At 38.4% G+C, this 23,882-nt stretch overlaps 1 protein-coding gene across 4 annotated transcripts in view; it reads left to right on the top strand.

Moving 5' to 3' along the window:
- The first annotated feature begins 506 nt into the window (after positions 1-506).
- The window catches only part of col16a1 (collagen, type XVI, alpha 1), a 77,407-nt gene continuing 54,031 nt past the window's right edge, over positions 507-23,882 (top strand). For all 4 annotated transcript variants that reach the window (XM_081377083.1, XM_081377081.1, XM_081377082.1 and 1 more), the window contains exons 1-4: positions 507-848; positions 7,504-7,597; positions 12,537-12,605; positions 13,635-13,752. In XM_081377083.1, coding sequence (XP_081233209.1) covers positions 7,522-7,597; positions 12,537-12,605; positions 13,635-13,752 — 263 coding nt within the window. In that variant the 5' untranslated portion in view covers positions 507-848; positions 7,504-7,521. The remainder of the gene's footprint in view (positions 849-7,503; positions 7,598-12,536; positions 12,606-13,634; positions 13,753-23,882) is intronic.

Raw genomic sequence — 23,882 nt, 5'->3', positions numbered from 1 at the left:
TTTGCTGAATCTGACAGCTCTTCAGCTCCAATGGCCTCATGGGAAAGCAAAATGTCTAGTGGTTGGACACTTCAAAATGGATGCAGAATGTCCTCCAGGTATTGTTAAACTACTGTTTCATCAATATTGTGTATTCAGATATCATACTCGTTTGACATACTGCTTTTACTTAAATATACATATTTGGACACTGAGAATGTTTTGGGGGAAGTTATGAATTACCATAGTTAACTTTTATAAGGGTCTGCAACTTATTTCGAATAAAAACACAGGCTTTAGTTACAGGACACAATTATTATTCAATCCACATGGTTTACCGCCAAAGCTGAAACAACAAAACAAGGACCAGACGACTTTTAGCCGTCCACCATATTGTTACCGTCAAAACTGTGGCAGCAGTTTGTAATATTTTGCCTTTGGTTTTCAGTCACCGATGACCTGTCATAACCCGCGGCGCTGTCTCCATTACCATGACCTCAGATAAGTTCCTCGGCCGTGGAATCATTGTTGAAAAAGAGGAATCTAACAAAGCAGGACTTGTGGAAGGCGGTAGAGGAAAGAAAAGCCAGAGGCGCGTTTCCACACTCAACCGGAGCTGATGATGATGTCATCACGCGTATTCTGGAGATTCTCCCAAGTCCCATCGAGGAACGACAGCGAGGGGAAAGTTTAATAAAACAACTGTGAGGGGAGGGGAGAAAAGAGTTGGAGAAGGAGAACTCCCAGGCAAAAACTTTATCCACGCAGGAGAGGACTCTTGGAAGCTCTTTAAGCAAACTGGATTACACAAAGAGCAGTTTTCTGTGGATTAATGTGGCCATAATTCATTGGATTAACGATCGCAGAAGGTAAAATAATGTGTTTTGGTCATATGGGGAATCTTTACGGCGGCGAGGATCCTTGCAAACTCTCCAGGGAGATACCGTTTTGGGACATAGGTTTTTTATAGGCTTCAGGGAGATATTTATTTTTCATTAGTTATAGCCTATTTACTGAATTTTTATTTACTATTCCAAATACATTTCACGTAGTCAGGGCCGGTTCTAGACATTAGGAGGCCCTAGGCAAAATTCATGTTGGAGGCCCCCCACCCCCAATAAAAAAACACTTGAAACAAATATGATTCCTAACCTTTTTATACAACATTTAATTTTAAAAGCAGTATATTTTTACTTACACAGTACTACATAAGTTTGGACACATTACTATTTTTAATGTTTTTGAAAGAAGTCTCTTATGCTCATCACGCCTGGATTTATTTGATCAAAAATACAGAAAAAATAATATAGTGAAATATTATTAAAATTTAAAATAATGGTTTTCTATTTTACTATACGTTATATTTCTGTGATGCAAAGCTGAATTTAGTGTCACGTGATCCTTCAGAAAACTTTATAATATTCTGATTTATTATCAAATGTTAGAAATGGTGCTTAATATTTATTTTATAACCTGTGATACTTTTTTTCAGGATTTTTGATTATTAAAAAGTTGTTTTAAAAAAGTCTTCACTATCACTTTTTATATATTTAACACATCCTTGCTGAATATTCCTGTTTCTTTTTTTTCTGTATTTTTGATCAAATAAATGCAGGCTTGTAGAGCATAATAATCAAAAACATTAAAAATAGTAATGGGTCCAGACTTTTACCGGTACTGTATGTACATATTAATCAAACTTTATCTAAGGTAATCTCTTTTTTGTTTAATGAAGATGTTATTGTTGTTGTTGTTGTTGTTATTTTGCTGTTTTATTCAATTTATTCACAGTTCCAGAATCACACTTCAGTAGATGAGCATATGTGCTTTATATTGCATTGCTACCTTAAATATGTTATACACAAATCAAGTGGAAGAGAAAAACACGATCGCTACTGAGCAGAAAAAAAATATATAAACTGATATTATTGGCGTAATGTCAGGAATCTAATCAGCAGCAGAATTTAGAAGATAGACCCATAGATATGAGATCCTTTATTTGAAACATTTAAAAATATTGTAGTGTGTTGGCTTTTTAACTTAGAATACAGACGTCTTGTCTTTTAATTTTGTAGCTTTTTTACTAGTCAGCTATGTTATTCATTGTACGCGCAAATTCAAAGCGTCGCGTCTGGGCACGTTAATGACGCTCGCGCTCTTTTAAACTCGTAATAAAGCGGTGAATGATTTTTCCAGAAATGACGCTGATCTACAGTACAAGTTTATATTTAGAATACATTGCAATCACTCCAAAATAGATGACGACAACTCACACACCTGCATTTTGAGCTGTGCTTCTTTGTGTGCTTATTAGGCTTTTGCCTCGCAGCACCTGATGGATGCGTTCGTTACACATACCTGTACTTTCAGAAGCCGGCACCCGCTTTGTAACGGACACATTCATTGGTTTAACTGCAGTAATGCAACAGTCTATGGTTAAGATAAACATCGTCACTATTTTTAGTTAACTAATAAATATTGAAATAAATTGTAGATAGGACTTTTTTTTTTTTTTTTTCCCTCTGTCTGGGCCCCATCCCGCCAATCGGGCCCTAGGCACGTGCCTAGTTTGCCTTTGCGTTAATCCGGCTCTGCACGTAGTGTATTAATCAATATACTGTATGCATGCATTGTGGGGATGCAAATGATCTTGAAATTGAAATGATCTTGAAAATGAAATGAAATTGCTCGTTCTATATGAGATATTAGTAATAGCCGTTTAGCCTTTATTAAAATGTGATGTCCACACCATTTTTTTTTTTCAACTGCAGTTTTAATTTAATGGGGCACATAATCCACACGCAGTTACTATTTTTTCCCCTTGCACTTTTTACCACTTTCGTTTGAAAAGTATAAACTTTTTGACTTGTTGCCCTAATCGTGGCCCCCAAGCGGTAGAGCGATATTACACGCGCTCAGGTATTCAGATGCGCTTTTTCTTTACTGCGTATATTTTTATTATGATTATTTTAACACAAACAATACGAAGATAAATATTAATTTGTATATTTGTATCATTTGTATATTCACATTAATACAAATCACAGCAGTATTGTTTAAAGTCATATATCAAATGAAAAAAGTGCATTAGACAGAATGAGCGCTGCTCTTTCCACACGAACATCTGGACAGCTCCGTTGCACAATAACGTTTGGAATATAATAACATGATCCTGTGATTCTGTTTGTATGAGGAGAAGGGAGGGTTTGGAAGCATCTGTATTGTGCAGTGCAATCTCACATCTCTCTGATAACTTCTGAATATGGGCATTGCAAATACTTCTTGTCATGATGCAGCTTTCAAAGTGCAATCTGAAGGACAGTTATTTCATTCAACCCTCTGGCAAGGTGCTTTTAAATTTGATACAGACCATAGTTCATTCATGATCTCTTTCTAAACCTTCTCAGCTCACTTTCTGTACCACACAAGGATTTTTTTCAAAATCAGCCCGTGGGAGTGGAAAAAATGCATGCTCTATATCTGATGGTAAAACCATCTGCTCAATTGCAGGGGGAGACAAGGTGAAGATACGTTTGCAACATAACTTGTGGACACAGATTATTCCGATTTGGTGAATCTGGCACACATTTCCATAAAACAATATATTTAGTTTGATAAACCAGGCTTCAAGAAAACCAGTTCCAGTATCCTTGAGTGAGAAGCAGAAAGACGCTGCACCAGAAAAAAAAAAAGAAAAAAGATAAATGCTCCTTTGGAAAAGAAAGATTGCAAAACAGATGTAATTGAAGGTTAAACAGTGCTGCAGACATGATTACAAATGCCACAGATCCGATTATAAATCTCTCAGGATCTTGCTCTTTGCATGTGTTTGAAGTGTCTATCTAGCTCCAAGGTTCCTTTAACCAAATGATCTGTGCTGAAAATGTGGGTATCTGTGTAACCTGTCCTACTCGACCCGCTCCAAGCGGGACTCAAAACGGCATGGGAGGCGCGCACGCTAACAAGAACGGCAAAAATCATAGACGCTAGTGTGCGTCTTGAGGCCAGTGGAGTGAGGTTTACACGCACAGACTCCCATCCGGGTCACGGCACCAAATGTAACCGGTCCTACTCGACCCTGCATGGGAGGCGGGTGCACCAACAAGGACCCTAAAGGGGGGAGGGGAGTGAGGTTTACACATACAGCTCTTACTGGCTCTTACATATCATTAGGTTTTCACACCAGTAACATTTTTAGCACCTTGCGTTCCCAAAATAGTGATTTTTAGATGTGTTTATAAGTCAGCGATTAGCTGACAGCACTATATAGGTCCATATAAAATAGGAATACTGTTTGTCACTTGTTTGCACTCTTCTGAAGAGAGAGAGAGAGTTTAACACTCCCTCTTTCCCTGAGCTCTCAGGCTCTGACATGAAAACAACACACTTCGCGGCTCCTTGACAGCCTACTTCCTGTCAGCAGTCTGCTAAACAAAATGACTGTAGACATTCTTACAATAGCTCATTAAAGCCCTTGTTTATTAAAAATGCACATTGTCACTTTTAGCCATTCTCTTAGATGGTCACGAATTATTGTTTTCGCATGCATAGATTGATCGTTACTATCAGTCTTTCGTTGAAACACTATGAATTGTCGTTTGTAGCCCACGTACTTGATTCCCTAACTAGTGCTTTAGTCATTCCGACTATAGACATTCACTTCAGATTGCCGGGCACTGAGCCAAGACAGAATGCGAGAGAGACTCTTTCCTTTATCTGCGCGGTCCAGCTGTTCTCGCTGCACGGCAAACAAAGTGAAATGAGAACAAAACAAGCACAAGCTTTAATTTCCATTCCTTTTTCTGTGCGTGGAAGCGAATGGTAATGAGAAATTGCCCTGAGGCATTGAATATAGGTAATGGAGTATCTCCGCCTCGCTCACCTGAAATGGATGTTGTCTTGTTTACTAGAACACTGTTGATTTTGTGGTGAGAAGTGAGGTAGAGCTTTGTAAATAACTGAATCGGAATGATACAAACAGACGTGCGGGCAGCCGGTGAAAGAAAGTATAGCATTTCTCATCTTCAGGTGATAGTGTATACTCTGGGATGGTGTTATTTCGCATGACACCTTCACTTTCGGTGTCTCAACTGGTACAGCTCTACAGGTGGTGTGACCTCGGTTGGAGGATGCAGATTAGGTGTTGCCCGCACAAACATCACCGACAGGCTGAAATTTACAAGAAAGCCATTAAAGGCAGAGAAGAAGGCCTTGTCCCTCGGGCGTTCTGACTAATACATCACTCTGACAGGTTCATGTCCAGACACGCCAGTGAGGGTCACTTTGAGTGAGCAGCATGTCTGTAAACAGGGAAGTGAGGTGATGTTGGTTCTGTGAAAACATGTAAACACATTTTAGATATACTTCATATTCCATTTAGTTCCATTTGTATGTTGCAAGCAATTGAAGGTGCTGAATCCCTTCATGTGCACTGGAAGATAATACACATAAATAATTAGTACACATAAAAGAGTTTCATATATTTTATGGCAAGGGAATATGGAATCCTGTTCTTTTGAACTTTCTATTCATTAAAGAATCCTGAAAAAATATATTGTATTTTCCACAAAAAAACATTACATCATGTGACAGTGAAGACTGGAGTAATGTTGCTAAAATTTACATTTTAAATATTAAAATAGAAAACAATTGAAGCTTGTTTCGCAATTGTGAGTTATAAAGTCAGAATTGCGTGATATAAAGTCGCAATTGCATGTTATAAAGTCAGAATTGTGAGATATAAACTCGCAATTGCTATAAATAAACTCGAAATTCGGACTTTCTCTCAGAATTTCATGTTTATATCTCGCAATTCTGACTTTATAACATAAAATTGGGAGATATAAAGTCAGAATTGCATGATATAAAGTCACAATTGCGTGTTATAAATTCAGAATTGTGAGATATAAACTTGCAATTCCGAGAAAAAAAGTCACAATGAGATAAAAAGTCGCAATTATCTTTTAAAATGTTTTATTCTGTGGCGGAAACAAGCTTCCATAGAAAACCCAAAATGCAATATGCTCTACTTTTTAATTTCCAGTTTGATGGATGAACAAGAAGTAAAATAAGCTACATGTTTAAAGGAGAACTCCGGTCAATTTTAACATTGAGCTCATTTTTTGGTAAATTTAGAGTGCTGTCAATACAGAGAACAACGACAAAAATCGGTGTTGCCTACACCGTGTTATCCTCTTTTTAAAATTTAGACCCTGTTGACTTCAATGGGGCAAGTTTTAAACCTGCTTTTAGCCTCTTAACATCCTTGATGTGTCATTACAAGTGCCCAGCTAATGTGAGTGATTCCTTCAGAGTGAACACGGTTGAATCTGACTGCAGTAGATGTGAAAGATATGAAAATGATGTTATTTCAGCCAGCGCACATACCTGTATTTACATCCTGTTTTCGGTTGAGGTCCACAATAGTCGATTGTCGAGTTCGGGTGCATGATCGTACGTACTAAACCTATGCACGTGAACTCGACAATTGACTACTTTGGACTTCAACCGAAAACAGGATGTAAATACAGGTATGAGCGCTGGCTGAAATAACATCATTTTTATTCATATCTTTCACATCTACTGCCGTCAGATTCAACCGTGTTCACTCTGAAGGAATCACTCAAGGCTGTGCACTTGTAATGACACATCAAGGATGTTAAGAGGCTAAAAGCTGGTTTAAAACTCGCCCCATTGAAGTCAACAGGGTGCAAATTTTAAAAAGAGGATAACATGGTGTAGGCAACACCGATTTTTGTCGTTGTTCTCTGTACTGACAGCACTCCAAATTTACAAAAAAATGAGCTCAATGTTAAAATTGACCGGAGTTCTCCTTTAATGTTTTTTATGACTTAATTAGTTTTTACACAAAACTGGATTAAAAATGCAAATAACCTTTTTATTTCCAAGTTAATCTGGACACCTCTTTAAGAATTAAACATGAAACGTGATGAGTTCCTGCAGAGTTTGAAACATTTAGAGTGGAATAATGGCTTCTGTTTCACATATTATTATTATTATTATTTTAATAGTAGCCTAGGTAGGCAGTATACTGTGCATTATTCAGCATTAATTGTGGAGAAGCTTTGTGTTTCTGTGCATGTGAGAGATGATAATGTTACTGAAAGGGACAGATGGGCACTGTAATGATGATCATCAAACGTCATGGGTTACAAAGCTTTATTGGAAATGCTTCGGATCATTAGCACATTTTCTACTCTAAAAGCACCCATCCAACCTTATAGGCACCATTATTAATCTGGCCTTTAACCACTATATTGATTATGACTGCTCCCGCATGCTTTCTTACACTTTCTAGCAATTATTTAGAAGCTCTTTTATTGCAGACGTATGGTATTAAATGTAAAAAAAAAAAAAAAAAAAAAGATTGGTGCTGTGTCATAAAGCACACACCTTAAGAATGAGCTCATTACAGCATTTCATAACTCACCTGTGTTCTGATGATTTACATTGGTCTTGGTTTCCCTCTCACCTGTTCACTTATTCTTTTTTTATCATGGTTAGGAGCTGAAGGAGGGAGTCATGAGGGTCATCTGCTCCTCTCTGGTGCTTCTCACCATCTGCTTGGGTCACGGGGGTCGACTGGCATCAGCTGAAGGTAAGAGCCTGGTCTCCAAATCAAAGGATGACTTTGTCAAAGGCTGGTTCAAACAGCTAAGATTCTGTATGTTTAATTCATACTTCTTCCAACATAACATTATGAATATTTAAAGGAATAGTTAAAATCCTGCTATAATTTGCTAACCTGCATGTCGTTCTAAACACACAGGATTTGATGGAACGTAAAAGGAGACATTTTAAGAAGTGTAGCCTGCTGGTCGACATTGTTAGTACCCGTGGAGATTGACACTTTCAAGCTTCAGAAAGCATGATATGCTTCAAACGCACAATAAAAGTGTTTGTGCACGACTGTATTCCAAGTCTTTACAAATCATACCATAGTTTTGTGCTTGAAACAGACATTAAAGTGGTTATCCACTGAACTAGTGAATCACTGAGAATGGATAAATTAATCAGTTGAACTCAAGAACCACTTTGATTCATGAACAAAGCATTCAGAATCAAAGCATGTAGCCAGATTAAGAGATTCACTGCAAATTCATTCATGAATCATGTGTCACAGCTTCTCTCAAGAACTCATCTAATAGAATAGAAGCAGATGTCAATATTAATTATTTTCCTGTCATATGGCTTCAGTAGACTTGGAACAGTTGTTGGGCTACTTTTATGATGCTTTGTTGTATTTTTGCTTGATAAAGCTTAAAGGTCTCAGTCAGCATCATAATTGCATGAAAAAGAGCGACCAGCACAATTCTGTAAGATATCTTCTTTTGTGTTTCACTGAAAAAAATACTGAAAGTCATACCTTTTGAATAACATGAAGGTGAGTAAATGATGCCAGAAGCTACATTTTTTGGTAAACTAAGAGAGCAAACAAATCTAAGTTGATAGATCTTGAAGAGGAAGTATATACTGTGTCATATTCCAAATCTGAATGCCTGACTACATTTCATTGTTTAATGCACTAACAATTTAATGCACTAACAACTATTTAGTGAAGCCTTCTGTGCATACTGCTGTGTGCTGGACACAGTATCTGTATGCCTACTAGCCAAACTTGTGTTAACCCAATGTACTCATTGTTCTTTATTTTACAATTTCCTTTCAAACTTTTATAAGGTCTGGTATTACTTAAAATGAAAAAAATAAAGGAGGGGGAAAAATCATGAAAGAACAAGGACCTGTGGAAAATGGCTCAGCGTTTTAAGGGTGATTCCATTCCTTGTTCTCTAGACTGCCAGGGCTGTGTCTCTTTGAGTGAATTGAGTTGTACTGTAAGTGGGGGGGCCCCTCAGTATTGATACCTTGACATTTTTTCCGCATGTCACTTTATATCCTCAGTGTAATTAGGCTCATTTTTAAGAAGTTTCAGAAGTTTTGAAGTCCTTCAGAAACTACTGGCTAGTGGTTTCATACAAGACTGGCTTGTGCCCTAATAATATGAGGAAACATGAGAAGCCCTGTTTGTTTTAGGCAGAATCTCCTGTTTAAACGATGTAAGGACTTGCTTGTTATCATTCATCACTTTATACTAGTGCATGTTGTTTTTGCACTTTTGCTTGTTAGGCTCTTCTCAAGCTGGGTCTCTGTGGGGTTTGAGGCAGGAGTGAGAAATGCCAACACCTCCAGTCTTTTATTGTATTATATAATAATGCTGTTTTATCTTATTATTATAATAATGCAAGTCTGGCTGAATGTAGCCAAACATCTACTGAAATATTAGCATGTAAACCCCATGGGCCCTATTTTAACGATCTGAAACACAAGTATCAAACACTAAACTTTGTGGACGGATCTCGGGCACTGTTACCGGCGGGATAAATGACTCTAGCGCCCGACGCAAATCTAAAATGGGTTGGTCTGAAGTAGCTACATTACTCAGGTGTGGTTTGGGCGTAACGTGAAATAAACCAATCGGAGCGTCATCTCACGTTCCCTTTAAGAGCAGGCGCGTTTGTTCCATGGTGGATTGCTATTATAACGGCGGATTTGCCAGGCGCACACCAGGAGCGGTTCACAGCCGAGGAGACCGACATTCTCGTTAGGGCCGTAAAAGACAGAGAAGTGACATTGTATGGGGATGGGAGAAACCCACCCAAATTAGCTTCGGTTAAACAGGCGTAGGCTATAATAATTTTGGTAAATGTGTAAACTAGATTTATGCCTATTTTTTCACATCTTCATGAACACCATAATGATTTCCCTCATGTGGAATATTTTTCCTTGTAATTATGTATGGTTTGCAAAAATGGGAACTGCTGCGTCTCTGTGTAGATGAGAGAAGCAAAGTGTATGCGCGTTGTGCACATGCTACATTATGGCCAAGCATGCGCCCTTAAAATAGCATCTGAACGCGCCACTGAAGACGCGCCACTGACTTTAGACGAGGTTTTTCCTGGTCAGTGGCGGAATTGTTTTCTGGAACTGCACAATAGCACCAGGGAACGTTTGCGCCGGAACACGCTTCATATCTTCGCTGAACTGCCCCCCCCCCCCCCCCAAAATATATTCGCTCTAAAATATAATAACTTGCTATTTATATGATTCACATTTTAATGTAACTTTTGTATGACTTTTTCCCTTGTGCATTTTTGTTCTGATTGCAGCATTTACCCTTTCATCACCATGTAAATCTGTGTTCAGAAGTGATGCACGATTGCTTTAGCTAACAAACTAACTCCCAAAAAAACTTTTCCTACATTCAGCTACATCCAATTACCCTAGGCTTGGATAGTAGATTTCTGGGATGTCTTTGCTCACCCCCAGCTGTGCAAATCCCCAATTGACTTTTTCCTTAATGAGTTTCTCCAGGCCAACTTTGGGACCTAAAAATATACAATAAACAATATGCATGCAGGGACAAATAGAGCAGAGGCCATGGGAGGGAATCAAGGGTAAGACACAGTATCTCACATAATGAGCTTTCCAGATAACTGACTGAATCCAGGAAAGGTGATATGTTTTTATTTTTCTCCCAAAAAATTTCTTCTACCCTAAAATGGATGTATTTTTATTTTAAATTCTTTTGGAAAGTGAAGGACTTTGAGGAAGAACCTCAAAAGAGTCTAACGGTGAAGCAGCTTGTACAGCTACGTATCTCTAAATTAAAAGAATGCTGACTCTGAACATATGAAATCCTAAACCCCAGAAACGTTCACTCCACTACTTCAAACTCTATAGCCCTGTCTGCAATGCTTGATGACGTGTCTGTTCTCCATGCATTTGAAATGCACCTCTCCTCCCCCTGCGTTCAACTTTCCATCATTGCCTCGGGAGCGAGAGCCGCCTCCAGCTTTCCTATCTCCTCCTTGACATCTCTGCATATTAATCCCGCCTTTTTGCTGTGTGAAAGCTGAGGGGCTTTGTAGAACCTAGAAGAAAAGGGATTTAGCCGAGTCTGTCTGATTTCAAAAAGTGGAAATGCGAGAACAATTCAAAATTAATTCTTTATCTGACAGATAAGTTTTTGTTGGAGACATTTTCTCCCTCACTGTATCTGCTGAGTTGGCTGTGGAAAGATGCAGGTGTTGTAGATTTAAAAAGAGCTCTTTGTAACTTGACAGGGCAAGAATAAGAGTTGGAAAACCCATCACATGTTCTACTCTGCCACTAGAAGCTCAACGAGATGGCTCTGAGCTGCTTCTCTCTTTTATTGCTTGAGTTTCTCATTCTCATCTGATCTCTGAATCTTCTAAGTGACAGTTCCCTACGCTGCAGTAACTTGCTAATGCACTTTGATTGATGTATGTGTCTTTGAACCAAACCATGCTGAATAAAAACTCTTCTCGTCTCAGACATCTCTGACATGCTTCTTCACAAGTTTTTTTTTTTTTTTTTTTTACTGAACTTTTCAGTGTTTGTGCCAATAATCAGTATCGTTAAAGGAGAACTCCGGTCAATTTTAACATTGAGCTCATTTTTTTGTACATTTGGAGTGCTGTCAATACAGAGAACAACGACAAAAATCGGTGTTGCCTACACCGAGTTATTCTATTTTTAAAATTTGCTTCAATGGGGCAAGTACTAAACCTGCTTTTAGCCTCTTAACATCCTTGATTTGTCATTACAAGTGCACAGGTCATGTGAGTGATTCCTTCAGAGTGAACACGAGTGAATCTGACTGCAGTAGATGTGAAAGATATGTATAAAAATGATGTTATTTAAGCCAGCGCAAATACCTGTGTTTACATCCTGTTTTCGGTTGAAGTCCAAAGTAATCGATTGCCGAGTTCACGCGCGTGATCATAGGTAACTAAACCTATGCGCGTGAACTCGGCTATCGACTACTTTGGACTTCAACCGAGTTGTGGGTGAAAATAAGAGTATCACTTTTTTAAATAAAAATGGATGGTGATCCTTGGTGTTCAAGTTCAGTTGTTCACTTGCAGTTTTTCTTTATATGTTAAACAATTTCAAGTTTAAAGTTAAAAAAGTCCCCCCCACACACACATTTGTTCATGTCTTTTCTCATCTAGAGCACCAAAAGAGCAAGGACCGCCAACAATGCCCCCTTAAAGTCACCATAAAATGGAAGTTGCAATAGTATTTTCTTCCCTATATGTATATCTGAGTGAAACGACTTCTGGAATGATAAAAAAAAAGTTTGGGTGGGACTTGATTTCATCCTTTAGGAATTGATTGTATTGTATTAACTTTGTTAGATCTTTTTCATATGTTGCCCATCAGTTGAGAGTGTTTCAGACCACCTGTCATTGTCTTTGCCACCATGCAGTGAGATTGGGAGAGTGATTCCCCCAGAGAAAAGCAAGTTATTTTTAGCTCCATTTATATGTGTGAGGTGGTGTCTGTCTCCTTCACACAATCTTTGAATGGCTCAACTCTTTTACCTCATGTTCAGGACTAAGTTTTGACAGGACACTTCATGATTGGTTGTACAAGTTGTTTTTTTTGCAAAATCTTTCACAGTTGGCAGGACAAGATCTGCTGCAACTTGACTGCTTCTCTCTTTTTTACAGGTGTCAGCTGCCCGTCCATACAGGTAGAAGACTGGAAGTTCCCTCAAGCTGCCAGACACAACATTACAGGTAAAGACTGCTGCATATGGACCTTCATTAAAGTAGCCAAAAATGAAAATTCTGTCATGTACTCACCCTCAAGTCATGCCACAAAAGAAGATGTTTAGTTGAATGTCCAACCTGCTCTGCTGGATGGTTGTCTAGCTCTAAAAAGGATCATAAAGTCCATATGATTTGTACACAGTATTCCAAGTATTTTAAAGCAACATCATAGCTTTGTATTAAAGATATCATTCACTAAAAACATGACTCAAAATGCATTTGAAGTTTGAGCAAAATGATGGTGAGTTGACACGCTTTTCATTTTGAGCAAATTTATCCCTATTCTCATGATTTTATGTGTATGTAAATGCAGAAACACTGGATTCGTTCTTGCTGTGATGCTTTTTAAAATCAATTTAATGATATATATATATATACATACAGTACATACATATATACATATATAATTTAGAAGTCTCTTATGGTCAACAAGGCAACATTTATTTGATCGTAATACAGTAAATACAGTAAGATTGTGAAATATTATTGCAATTTAAAAAAAAAAAAACTATTTTCTATTTGAATATATTTTAAAATGTCATTTATTCCTGTGACGGCAAAGCTGAATTTTCAGCATCATTACTCCAGTCTTCAGTGTCAAATGATCCTTCAGAAATCATTCTAAAATTCTGATTTGATGCTCAAGAAGCTTTCCTTATTATTATCAACACTGGTTTCTACTCCCTTCGGCTGTGCTGCATCATACTTACATTATTTCTGCACACTTTATATCCAAAAATGGGAAAGATGTTCACTGTAATCATTCCAGCCTTTTAATACACTGAATAAAAGTCCAACTGCCCATAAAGCAGTCTAAGGAATAGACTCTGTCTGTGTGCTGAACGATATAGATTACAGTATTAAGATTCCTCCTTTGGCCTTATATGATTGAAAACTGCCACAGCAGAGATGATACATAGCGAAGGACATGTCAAATAGCAGCCCACTCTTCATTAGCCTGTGGGGTGGTAAATGGATTGATCGTCCAATCCGCAGGTTTCAATCTGGCGCGGCGTTTCTCCCTGCTGAAGAACAGCGAGGTCAAGAAGATCCGAAATCTGAGAGGGCCTGTCATCCTTCGCCTTGGGAAAGTCCAACTCATCCAACCTACAGAGTAAATGTTTTACCTTTCCTCTTCTTATTTGTCTTATCTATTTTCTAGTTTTGGACAGAGGGAATGGTTATTTCTGTCTTTTCCTGTGACCCTTTAGGGTCTACAATAGAAAAAAAACTACATTCTCTCAGACTATGGAGTCCGTTCATCCTCTAAAAGCAATGCAGTTCAATAAAATATAATTGCAGAACTACCAAAGTATTAGCAGGTCTGTACAAGCCTTGAATTCCTGGCTGTTGACTGTTATTTGGTTTAACATTTATGGTAGCACCATGAAAGAATCACAATAATGTCACCAGAGAGATTTTGACTTCCTCCTTATGTTACGTCCATCTCTCTGCAAATAAACATTTCAGCAGATTACATGCTGCTTTGTGCTTTTACACAGAAACGCTGTTAAATTTTTTATTAACAATAACTTTAAGTGCTTTTGGTGAGACCTCAAGCCACAGTAACAATCCGTTTTATGACAATGCTTTTATTGAGCCGTGCATAGATGAAAAATGTCATTGATATAAGCTAACGGGTTCTGTTTCCTCTGAGTTCTCTGGTACTGTATGTTGGGATGAGAAGTTCGGTTTGCATTGGTTTAGACTACACATCAGCTTCCTTAGAATTTCCTGTTATCCTTTTCTCATGTAGACTTAACAGAAATGAGAGCTTGAGTGTTTGAGCCAAATAGGTCAGAAGAGTAATACTGAAGCTTTTGTGCTGGACTGTAGAGCGTTTTTATACTCTTTTTGTACTTGCTCTGTCGTCAATCTGTAGTGAATACAGTATATCATGAACACACACACACACACACACACACACACACACACAAAATCATGTCCTTCAAAAGCCCTATTTGGACAGGAGAACTTCTTTTCCCTGAGGAAGTTAACTTTGTGTTGTACAGGCTAACTTTCAGATTTATATCTCATGCTAATCGAATAAGTGTTAATCATCTAACAATCCTCTAACATTTTTCTGAAGGAAGATATGGTGACTACAGGCAAAGTGGGAGATATTCTGATCATTTAAAGGTCCCGTTCTTCATGATCCCATGTTTCAAACTTTAGTTAGTGTGTAATGTTGTTGTTAGAGTATAAATAATATCTGTAAAATTATTAAGCTCAAAGTTCAATTCCAAGCGAGATATTTTATTTAACAGAAGTCGCCTACATCGAATGGCCGGTTTGGACTACATCCCTTTAATGATGTCACTAGAACAGTTTTTTGACTAAACTCCGCCCACAGGAATACACAAAAAAAGGGGGCGTGGTCTTGTTGCACTCCCACGGAGAAGAGGAAGAGTTGCGTTTGTAGAGTGTGTTTGTCGCCATGTCGTCGAGACGCTGTTATTTTCATCCCGGAGTCAAATCACCTTTGTTTGGCCTTCCCTGAGCGCATGCATCTCCACGTTATGGTAAGAGGCGTGACCTTTCCGGGCAACGTGCGCTAAGCTGCTGTCGAATCACAACACAGGAACCGCTGGCACAATCAGAACTCGTTACGTATTTCTAAAGGAGGGACTTCATAGAACAAGGAAGTTATCAGCCCGTTCTTAGAACAGTGAAAACTGCAGTATACAGATAAGTAATTTGTGTGAAAAATACTGTTTTTTTACACGCGAAACATGAACGCATGTTATATTGCACACTGTAAACACAATCAAAGCTTCAAAAACACACAAAAAACGGGACCTTTAAATTTGTTTTTAAAATAAGATCCAAATAGCTGCATTGGTATCATCACATTCTATGGGATGCTTGGATACATAATGTAGAGAGTATGTATGTATATATATATCCCTCAAAGCTATTAGTTATCCATTATTCTGATGTTTAGATATGTGATCTTTTTTTCTCTAATAGTGATTGAGCAACTGTTTATCTCCCTGTCATAAGATGATAACTGTTCTCTGCCGCTCTCTTTAGCTAAAGCAGCTTGGCAGTTGCAAAAAAACATTAGGATTTGACACAGCTTATCTTTGTGCTGATGGTGCATTGCAAGAAATGTTACTTAAAGGTTAGGAATTTGGATCCAGATGTTTGGTGGAAGTCTGGCGAGACCATCAACTCATCTCTTATATGAGATGTGTCCCAATTTGTGCATTTACCTTTGCAGCAATATACTGTTAATGAACATTGAGACGCCATCCACGCTGCTGAGAGCGACGCTTAACATTATAATGAATATGTAAATATGTGCTGCACACTTTCCTCTCAATAACAAAATAAACACACAACAAAATGAGAGCAGTGAGAAAGCAGCGGTTAAGAAAGCATCTGACCGTAAGCGATGTGGATATGTTTGCACCAGTTCTGCAATTTACCATTCGTTCAAAAATACACTGTTTTAATAGTTTGATTATAAAGTATATGTAAGACTAAAGACTACAGATCAGGCTATGCAAGACTATAGTTTGAATTAATCCCTTTACTTTGCATGACACACTGACATTACAGTACAGAATAGAAACATGGAGGGACTATCAGAATAGAATAGAAGAGTATATAGTGCATAGTATGTGCATATAGTGCATCGTTTGAAACACGACTGATGTGTCTCCTATGGAGTTTCAGAATAAAATCTCAACAATTTCACAAAATGTGGTCAGAATTGCTAATATGTGATCCAGGACCACAAAACCAGTCACATGGGTCAATTTTTTTAAACATCATCTGAAAGTTGAATAAATAAGCCTTCCATTGATGTATGGTTTGTTAGGATAGGACAATATTTGGCCGATATACAACTATTTGAAGATCTGGAATCTGAGGGTGCAAAAAAATCTAAATATTGAGAAAATCGCATCTAAAGTTGTCCATTTATGTTCGTGATTGTGCTGCATTTACTCACAAAAATAAATGTTTTATATAATAACAGTGGGAAATTTACAAAATATCTTAATGGAACATGATCTTTACTTAATATCCTAATGATTTTTGGCCTAAAAGAAAAATCTATAATTTTGACCCATACAATGTATTGTTGGCTATTGCCACAAATATACCCGTGCGACTTGTGACTGGTTTTGTGATCCAGGGTCACATATATGTTAGTTTCCAAAATGCTTTCTTTCTCCATTTCATATCTCTTTTAGCTGCACTAATAGTTGTCTTTTGGTGGAAAGTTGTACGGTTTGACCTTCTGAAAGATACACATGCAGTATACACAGGCATACCCAAATCCCTCCATAATCAGGGAGTTCCTCTCTAAGAATGGGTTTTCCAGAGCCCCAGGTGCTTTCCCCATTTGAAACCTGAGCTCTTTTTCTCCTGCTCTAAATCTCATCTCTCAGCCAGAGGAAGAGAGCGGAGCCTACACTTGAAACTCACTCGACATGGTCGGCTTACTGCAGAGAGAGAGAGAGAGGGAGAGAGAGACTAGATTCTTCCTACATAAATGCTCTCCTCTATTCTCTTTCTATAAGATAAAGTGTAATGTAAAGTCTTGTCAGCTGGTCTCTGATATGTGATAACTGCAGATGGTGTATAAATTGTTCGTCCACCTCTGTGTTAGTCATTCTTTTAGCTTAGACTTGGCCTGTAATAGAACTGTCTACCTCTTGCTTTCCTTTATCTAGGATTTCATCTCACCTGGTAGAGAGATTGAATGTGTTTTCACATGTCTTTGTATTTGTGTTCGAGAAGAAGTAAATTTGGGGTCTGATAAGAATAACAGATAGTCAGCAGCTTGTTGTGGTTGATCCTGATAATGAAGCATTTTGCGTTTTCTAGCTAATTAGCTAATTTATTACAACTACTCACTGGACACCTAATAAGTGTTGTTTAAAAGCACCGTTCTTTACAATGAATATAGGCGAAATGACAAATTATTTTTAATTAGCTAACAAATTAGAAATGTTCTGTTTTAAATTTATGAAAAATTCTCACAATAACCATTACAGTATTTGTTGTACAGTATAACCATACAAATCACAATATGAATTTGACATCATTGGAAAGGTCTGCAACAAGTGTGTTTGTTTTATTCACACATACACTACCATTCAAAAGTTGGAAGTTGGTAAGATTTTTGAATGTTTTTGAAATTAGCCTTTCCTGAGATGGCAAAGCTGAATTTTCAGCATCATTGCTGCAGTCTTCTAGCCTGGCTAATGTCAGACCTCTTTCTCATTGAGACGTGGTCTGGGAACCATATGTTCATTTTCTCGTATTTGAGGCGTGGTTTACGAATGCCCAGAGCCGTTTATTGGGCGCTACGAATGTCTATCAAATGCGCCTGTACGTAGCTCTAAGCCAATCGTTTCAATTATACCAGATGACGTATGTAGAGCGACAGAAATTCGACGAGGAAGAAGACGAAATAAACTTGCGTTCTGAACTACTTAGAACACTATCTAAGGCTGCTTCGAAAGGTAACTTCGCGTCTGATGCCATGTTGGATCCATAGATATAAACAAACTGCTTTGGTGTGTCGCATTGACGTCGTCATCGTCTTGCTGCTCCCTCCCCGTTCTGTGATTGGTTCCCATTTTGAGGGGAAAATCTGGTCCATGGTATCCAGGCTGCCTAGCAGCGTGAATAAAATCGCGCTGCGTGCAAGGCAGCATGGGGAAACCCAGGCTAGCAGTCTTCAGTGTCATATGATCCTTCAGAAATCATTCTAATATGCTGATTTGATGCTCAAGAAACTTATTTAGCCTGACTTCGTCATACTCATATTCTAGTCAGAATGTGAGTCTGATACTGCTTCATAGGGCTTTTATTATGGGGCGTGTCTTAACCGAACCAGAAAAAAAGCCCTCTGCACTCAATTGGATAGACCTACAACCAATCAGAGCAATGGAGTAAATGACGCATGTTCTTCATTCATATTTTCAACCAACAAAATGTCGCGGCTCTCTGTTTCTCTTTTAAAATGAATGCGCTGTGGATATCTTCTATAACAGACGCGATGGCGGAATCTACACATGATGTTTCATAAACAAAGTTCGGGAGAAGCACGTACAAATAATCAATCCAATATCAACTTGTCATCAAACAATACCATGTCTAACGTTACCCTATATCAGCATGAGGAAGCATATTCACTCTGTCAACTTACCTAACACTCCTTGACAGTTTTTCAGCATCCCTCCACCACCCCGAATCCTCACTGTTGTCTTGGCTTGTTCTCTCACAACCAGGAATACGGGGGGACTATGGCTACCGAGCCCACAGCCCTCTCCTCGGACAACACGTCATATACACATTTATTCTATCTGACTTATTTGTAAGTGTGAACTCGTGAAATCTCAATTCTCCAGCTGCAGTCGTCTTTGTTGTAAACTAATTCAAATCAAGCGCTCTTTGGTGACGTGGGTGATTACGTAACCGCAGATCATCTGTCCATCAGGATTAAAGCCCGCCCTGGCAATTTGATTGGCTCTGCCTTTTGGGAGCCGAGCATAATTACTCCTCAACGGATCAAGTCCAGACCGAAATTCCCGACCAAAAAATGTTGTGGGCGGGGTTCGGGCTGGCACCCAGGCTAACTTTTATTTTCACCAATGTTGAAAACAGGTTTCTTTTCAGGATTCTTTGATGAATAGAAAGTTAAAAAGAACAGCATTTTTTGAAGTAGAAATAGTTTTTAACATTATACAAAGTTATGTCTTGAAACTCTAGATGGCGCAAACTAATAGGTCGGTCCTTAAAGGAGAACACCGGTCAATTTTAACATTGAGCTCTTTTTTTTGTACATTTGGAGTGCTGTCAATACAGAGAACAATGACAAAAATCGGTGTTGCCTACACCGAGTTATTCTATTTTTAAAATTTGCACCCTGTTGACTTCAATGGGGCAAGTACTAAACCTGCTTTTAGCCTCTTAACATCCTTGATGTGTCATTACAAGTGCACAGGTCATGTGAGTGATTCCTTCAGAGTGAACACGAGTGGATCTGACTGCAGTAGATGTGAAAGAAATGTATAAAAATTATGTTATTTAAGCCAGCGCACATACCTGTGTTTACATCCTGTTTTCGGGTGAAGTCCAAAGTAGTCGATCGCCGAGTTCACGCGCATAGGGTTAGTACCTATGATCACACGCGTGAACTCGGCAATCGACTACTTTGGACTTCACCCGAAAACAGGATGTAAACACAGGTATGTGCGCTGGCTTAAATAACATAATTTTTATACATTTCTTTCACATCTCGCGAAACAGAACGCGATGCTGTGATCATCGGCGATTCCATCGTTCGACACGTACACGTTACATTAAATAAAAGTAAGGTGCATAGTCACTGCTTTCCTGGTGCTCGTGTTTCTGAAATCGCTGCTCACGTTCCCGAGATTCTGAAAGAGTGCGTCGGAACCGTTGTCCTGCACGCGGGAGGGGCCGACATCAGACTGCGCCAAACGGAGGTTCTGAAGAAAGACTTCAGGAATCTGATCGATACGGTACGCAGCACATCGCCTGATATAACGATTATTGTGTCAGGACCGCTTCCCACGTACCGACTAGGTCATGAAAAGTTTAGTAGATTATTTGCGCTTAATGAATGGTTAATGTCATGGTGCAATGAGCAGAAACTTCTCTTTGTAAATAACTGGAATCTGTTTTGGGAGCATCCTAGGCTTTACCGTGCTGATGGCTTACACCCAAGCAGATTCGGATCGGATCTTCTGTCAGATAACATCTCCAAAATGTTAAATACCTTTTGACTAGTAAACAAAAGTCCAAATCATAGTCTCTGCTGCACCAATTTAACTGATATAAATAGTGTAGAACATTGCATAGAAACTGTGTCTATTCCTCGTTTAGTGAGATCAAATCATAAATCTACTGCAGGATCTAGAAAAAATCTAATTGTTATTAAACCAGAAAATGTTGCTATTGGTAATCAAAAACAATTTTTAAAGCTAGGTCTTCTAAACATTAGATCACTCACACCTAAGGCAGTTATTGTAAATAAAATAGTCACAGATAATAGCTTCGATGTACTTTGCCTTACTGAAACCTGGCTTAAACCAAATGATTATTTTGGTTTAAATGAGTCTACTCCAGCAGGATACTCCTATAAGCACGAGCCCCGTCTGAATGGTCGTGGCGGCGGTGTTGCAACAATCTATAGAGATTTTCTCAATGTTACTCAGAAAACGGGTTATAAGTTTATTTCATTTGAAGTACTTGTACTAAATGTTACGCTCTTAGATGTTCGAAAAACATCCCTATTATCTCTAGCCTTGGCTACCGTATATAGACCGCCTGGGCCTTACGCTGATTTCCTAAAAGAGTTTGCAGATTTTCTCTCAGACCTATTAGTTAACTTCGATAAAGCATTAATTGTTGGAGACTTTAATATCCATGTAGATAATCAAAATGATGCGTTAGGGGCTGCGTTTACGGATTTATTAAACTCCTTTGGGGTCAAGCAAAACATTACCGGACCGACTCATCGATTTAATCATACACTCGATTTAATTATATCACATGGAACCGATCCAACCGATATAGATATCATTCCACAAAGTGACGATGTCACTGACCATTACATGGTAACTTGCATATTACGTACTCCTGTAATATATCATGGTGCGCCGCGTTATCGATTAGGCAGAACAATCCTTCCATCCACCATAGATAATTTTTCAAACAGCTTATCGGATCTGTCTCAGCTGCTGCCTGAACCTAAACAAACAGATGAACTTGAGGAATTAACTAGCACTATGAGCACCATTCTCTCTGGATCATTGGATATTGTTGCGCCCATTAGATTAAAAAAGGTCAGAGAGAAAAGTAAAGCACCATGGTACAACAATACTACGCGTGTTCTAAAGAGAGAAACCCGTAATTTAGAGCGTAAATGGAAACAAACCAACTTAGAGGTCTTTAGAATCGCATGGAAAGACAGTATGTCACGTTATAAAAAGGCCCTAAAAGCGGCCAGGGCTGAGCATCTACGCAAACTAATAGAAAACAACCATAACAATCCTAAGTTCTTATTTAACACCGTGGCGAGACTAACAAATAAACAGATGTCTCCTGAACAAAATATTCCATTACAGTTTAGTAGTAATGATTTCATGAAGTTCTTCACTGAGAAAATAGAAAACATCAGAACCACAATTGTAAACGTTCAATCCTCAATCGCGCCTTATGATTCAGCCTCAATTATCACCCCGCAAGAACAATTACAGTGCTTCACGACTATAGAACAAAAAGAGTTAAATAAACTTTTTACTTCATCTAAAACAACAACATGTTTACTAGATCCTATACCAACTAAGCTATTGAAAGAAGTGTTACCTGTAGTGGAAGAGCCTCTCCTCAATATTATTAACTCGTCTTTATCTTTAGGTTATGTTCCAAAAACATTTAAACTGGCAGTTATAAAACCTCTCATTAAGAAACCACAATTAGATCCGAATAATCTAGTAAATTATAGACCCATTTCAAATCTACCTTTTATGTCTAAAATACTAGAAAAAGTTGTGTCCGCTCAACTGGGCTCTTTCTTACAAGAAAATGACACCTATGAAAAGTTTCAGTCTGGGTTCAGGCCGCATCATAGCACTGAAACTGCGCTCGTTAAAATCACAAATGATTTACTTTTAGCTTCTGACCAAGGCTGTATCTCAATATTAGTTTTACTTGATCTTAGTGCTGCGTTCGATACTATAGATCATACAATACTCTTAGATCGACTACAAAATTATACTGGTGTTCAAGGACAAGCATTAAGCTGGTTTAGATCGTATTTATCTGACCGCTACCATTTTGTTTATTTAAATGGAGAAAAATCTATCATAACTCCAGTAAACTATGGAGTGCCGCAGGGATCTGTGTTAGGCCCTCTATTATTCTCAATATATATGCTGCCACTTGGAAATATTATAAGGAAACATGGAATTAGTTTCCATTGTTATGCTGATGACACTCAACTATATATTTCATCACGGCCAGATGAAAACGCTAAATTATCCAAATTGACAGAGTGTGTTAAAGATATAAAAGATTGGATGACGCATAATTTTCTTTTATTAAATCCAGACAAAGGTACTACTTATCGGTTCAAAAAACCACCCACAAAACCTCTCACAATACAACTTTAACATAGTAGGATGTCCTGTTACTTCATCCTCTACAGTAAAAGACCTGGGTGTTATATTAGACTGCAACCTGTCTTTTGAAAATCATATTTCATGTTACAAGAACAGCCTTTTTCCACCTTAGAAACATTGCTAAGCTACGTAATATGCTATCAGTTTCTGACGCAGAAAAGTTAGTTCATGCATTCATGACCTCGAGACTAGATTACTGTAATGCGTTATTAGCCGGTTGTCCTGCATCCTCAATAAACAAGCTACAGTTAGTCCAAAATGCCGCCGCTAGAGTTCTAACTAGATCAAGAAAATATGATCATATAACACAGATTTTATCATCCCTACATTGTTTACCTATAAAGTCCCGTATTAATTGGTATTGCTACTGACTTATAAAGCCCTAAACGGCTTAGCTCCAGTCTATTTAACGGATCTTCTATCGCCCTATAATCCATCGCGCTCTTTAAGGTCACTAAATTCGAGGCTTTTGGTCATACCTAGGATATCTAGGTCCACCAAAGGAGGGAGAGCATTTTCACATTTAGCACCAAAACTCTGGAATAGCCTTCCTGATACTGTTCGTTGCTCAGACTCGCTCTCCCAGTTTAAAACTAGATTAAAGACGCATCTCTTCAGCCAGGCATTCATATAATACTTTTAATCCTACAGTTAAATCCGACCTCTAGTTCATAAACGCCAGAGGAGAACTGGCCCCCGACTGAGCCCGGGTTCTCCCAAGGTTTTTTTTTCTCCATTAGGTCACCTGATGGAGTTTTTCGGTTCCTTGCCACTGTTGCCTTTGGCTTGCTCAGTTGGGGATATTTGGGGATATTTAATTTAATTAATCAATCAACGATACTATTGATCAGCATTACCAAACGTAGACGTTCCACTAGAAACAAACATTGATGTATTGTTCTAATTTATTACTGTGAAGCTGCTTTGATACAACCTGTGTTGTGAAAAGCGCTATATAAATAAACTTGACTTGACTTGACTTAACTTGATCTCCTGCAGTCAGATCCACTCGTGTTCACTCTGAAGGAATTACTCACATGACCTGTGCACTTGTAATGACACATCAAGGATG

Source organism: Scardinius erythrophthalmus, assembly GCF_964197995.2.
Source record: "Scardinius erythrophthalmus genome assembly, chromosome: 10".
Taxonomy (NCBI): Eukaryota; Metazoa; Chordata; class Actinopteri; order Cypriniformes; family Leuciscidae; genus Scardinius; species Scardinius erythrophthalmus.
This window is presented reverse-complemented; position numbering and strand designations above follow the sequence as displayed.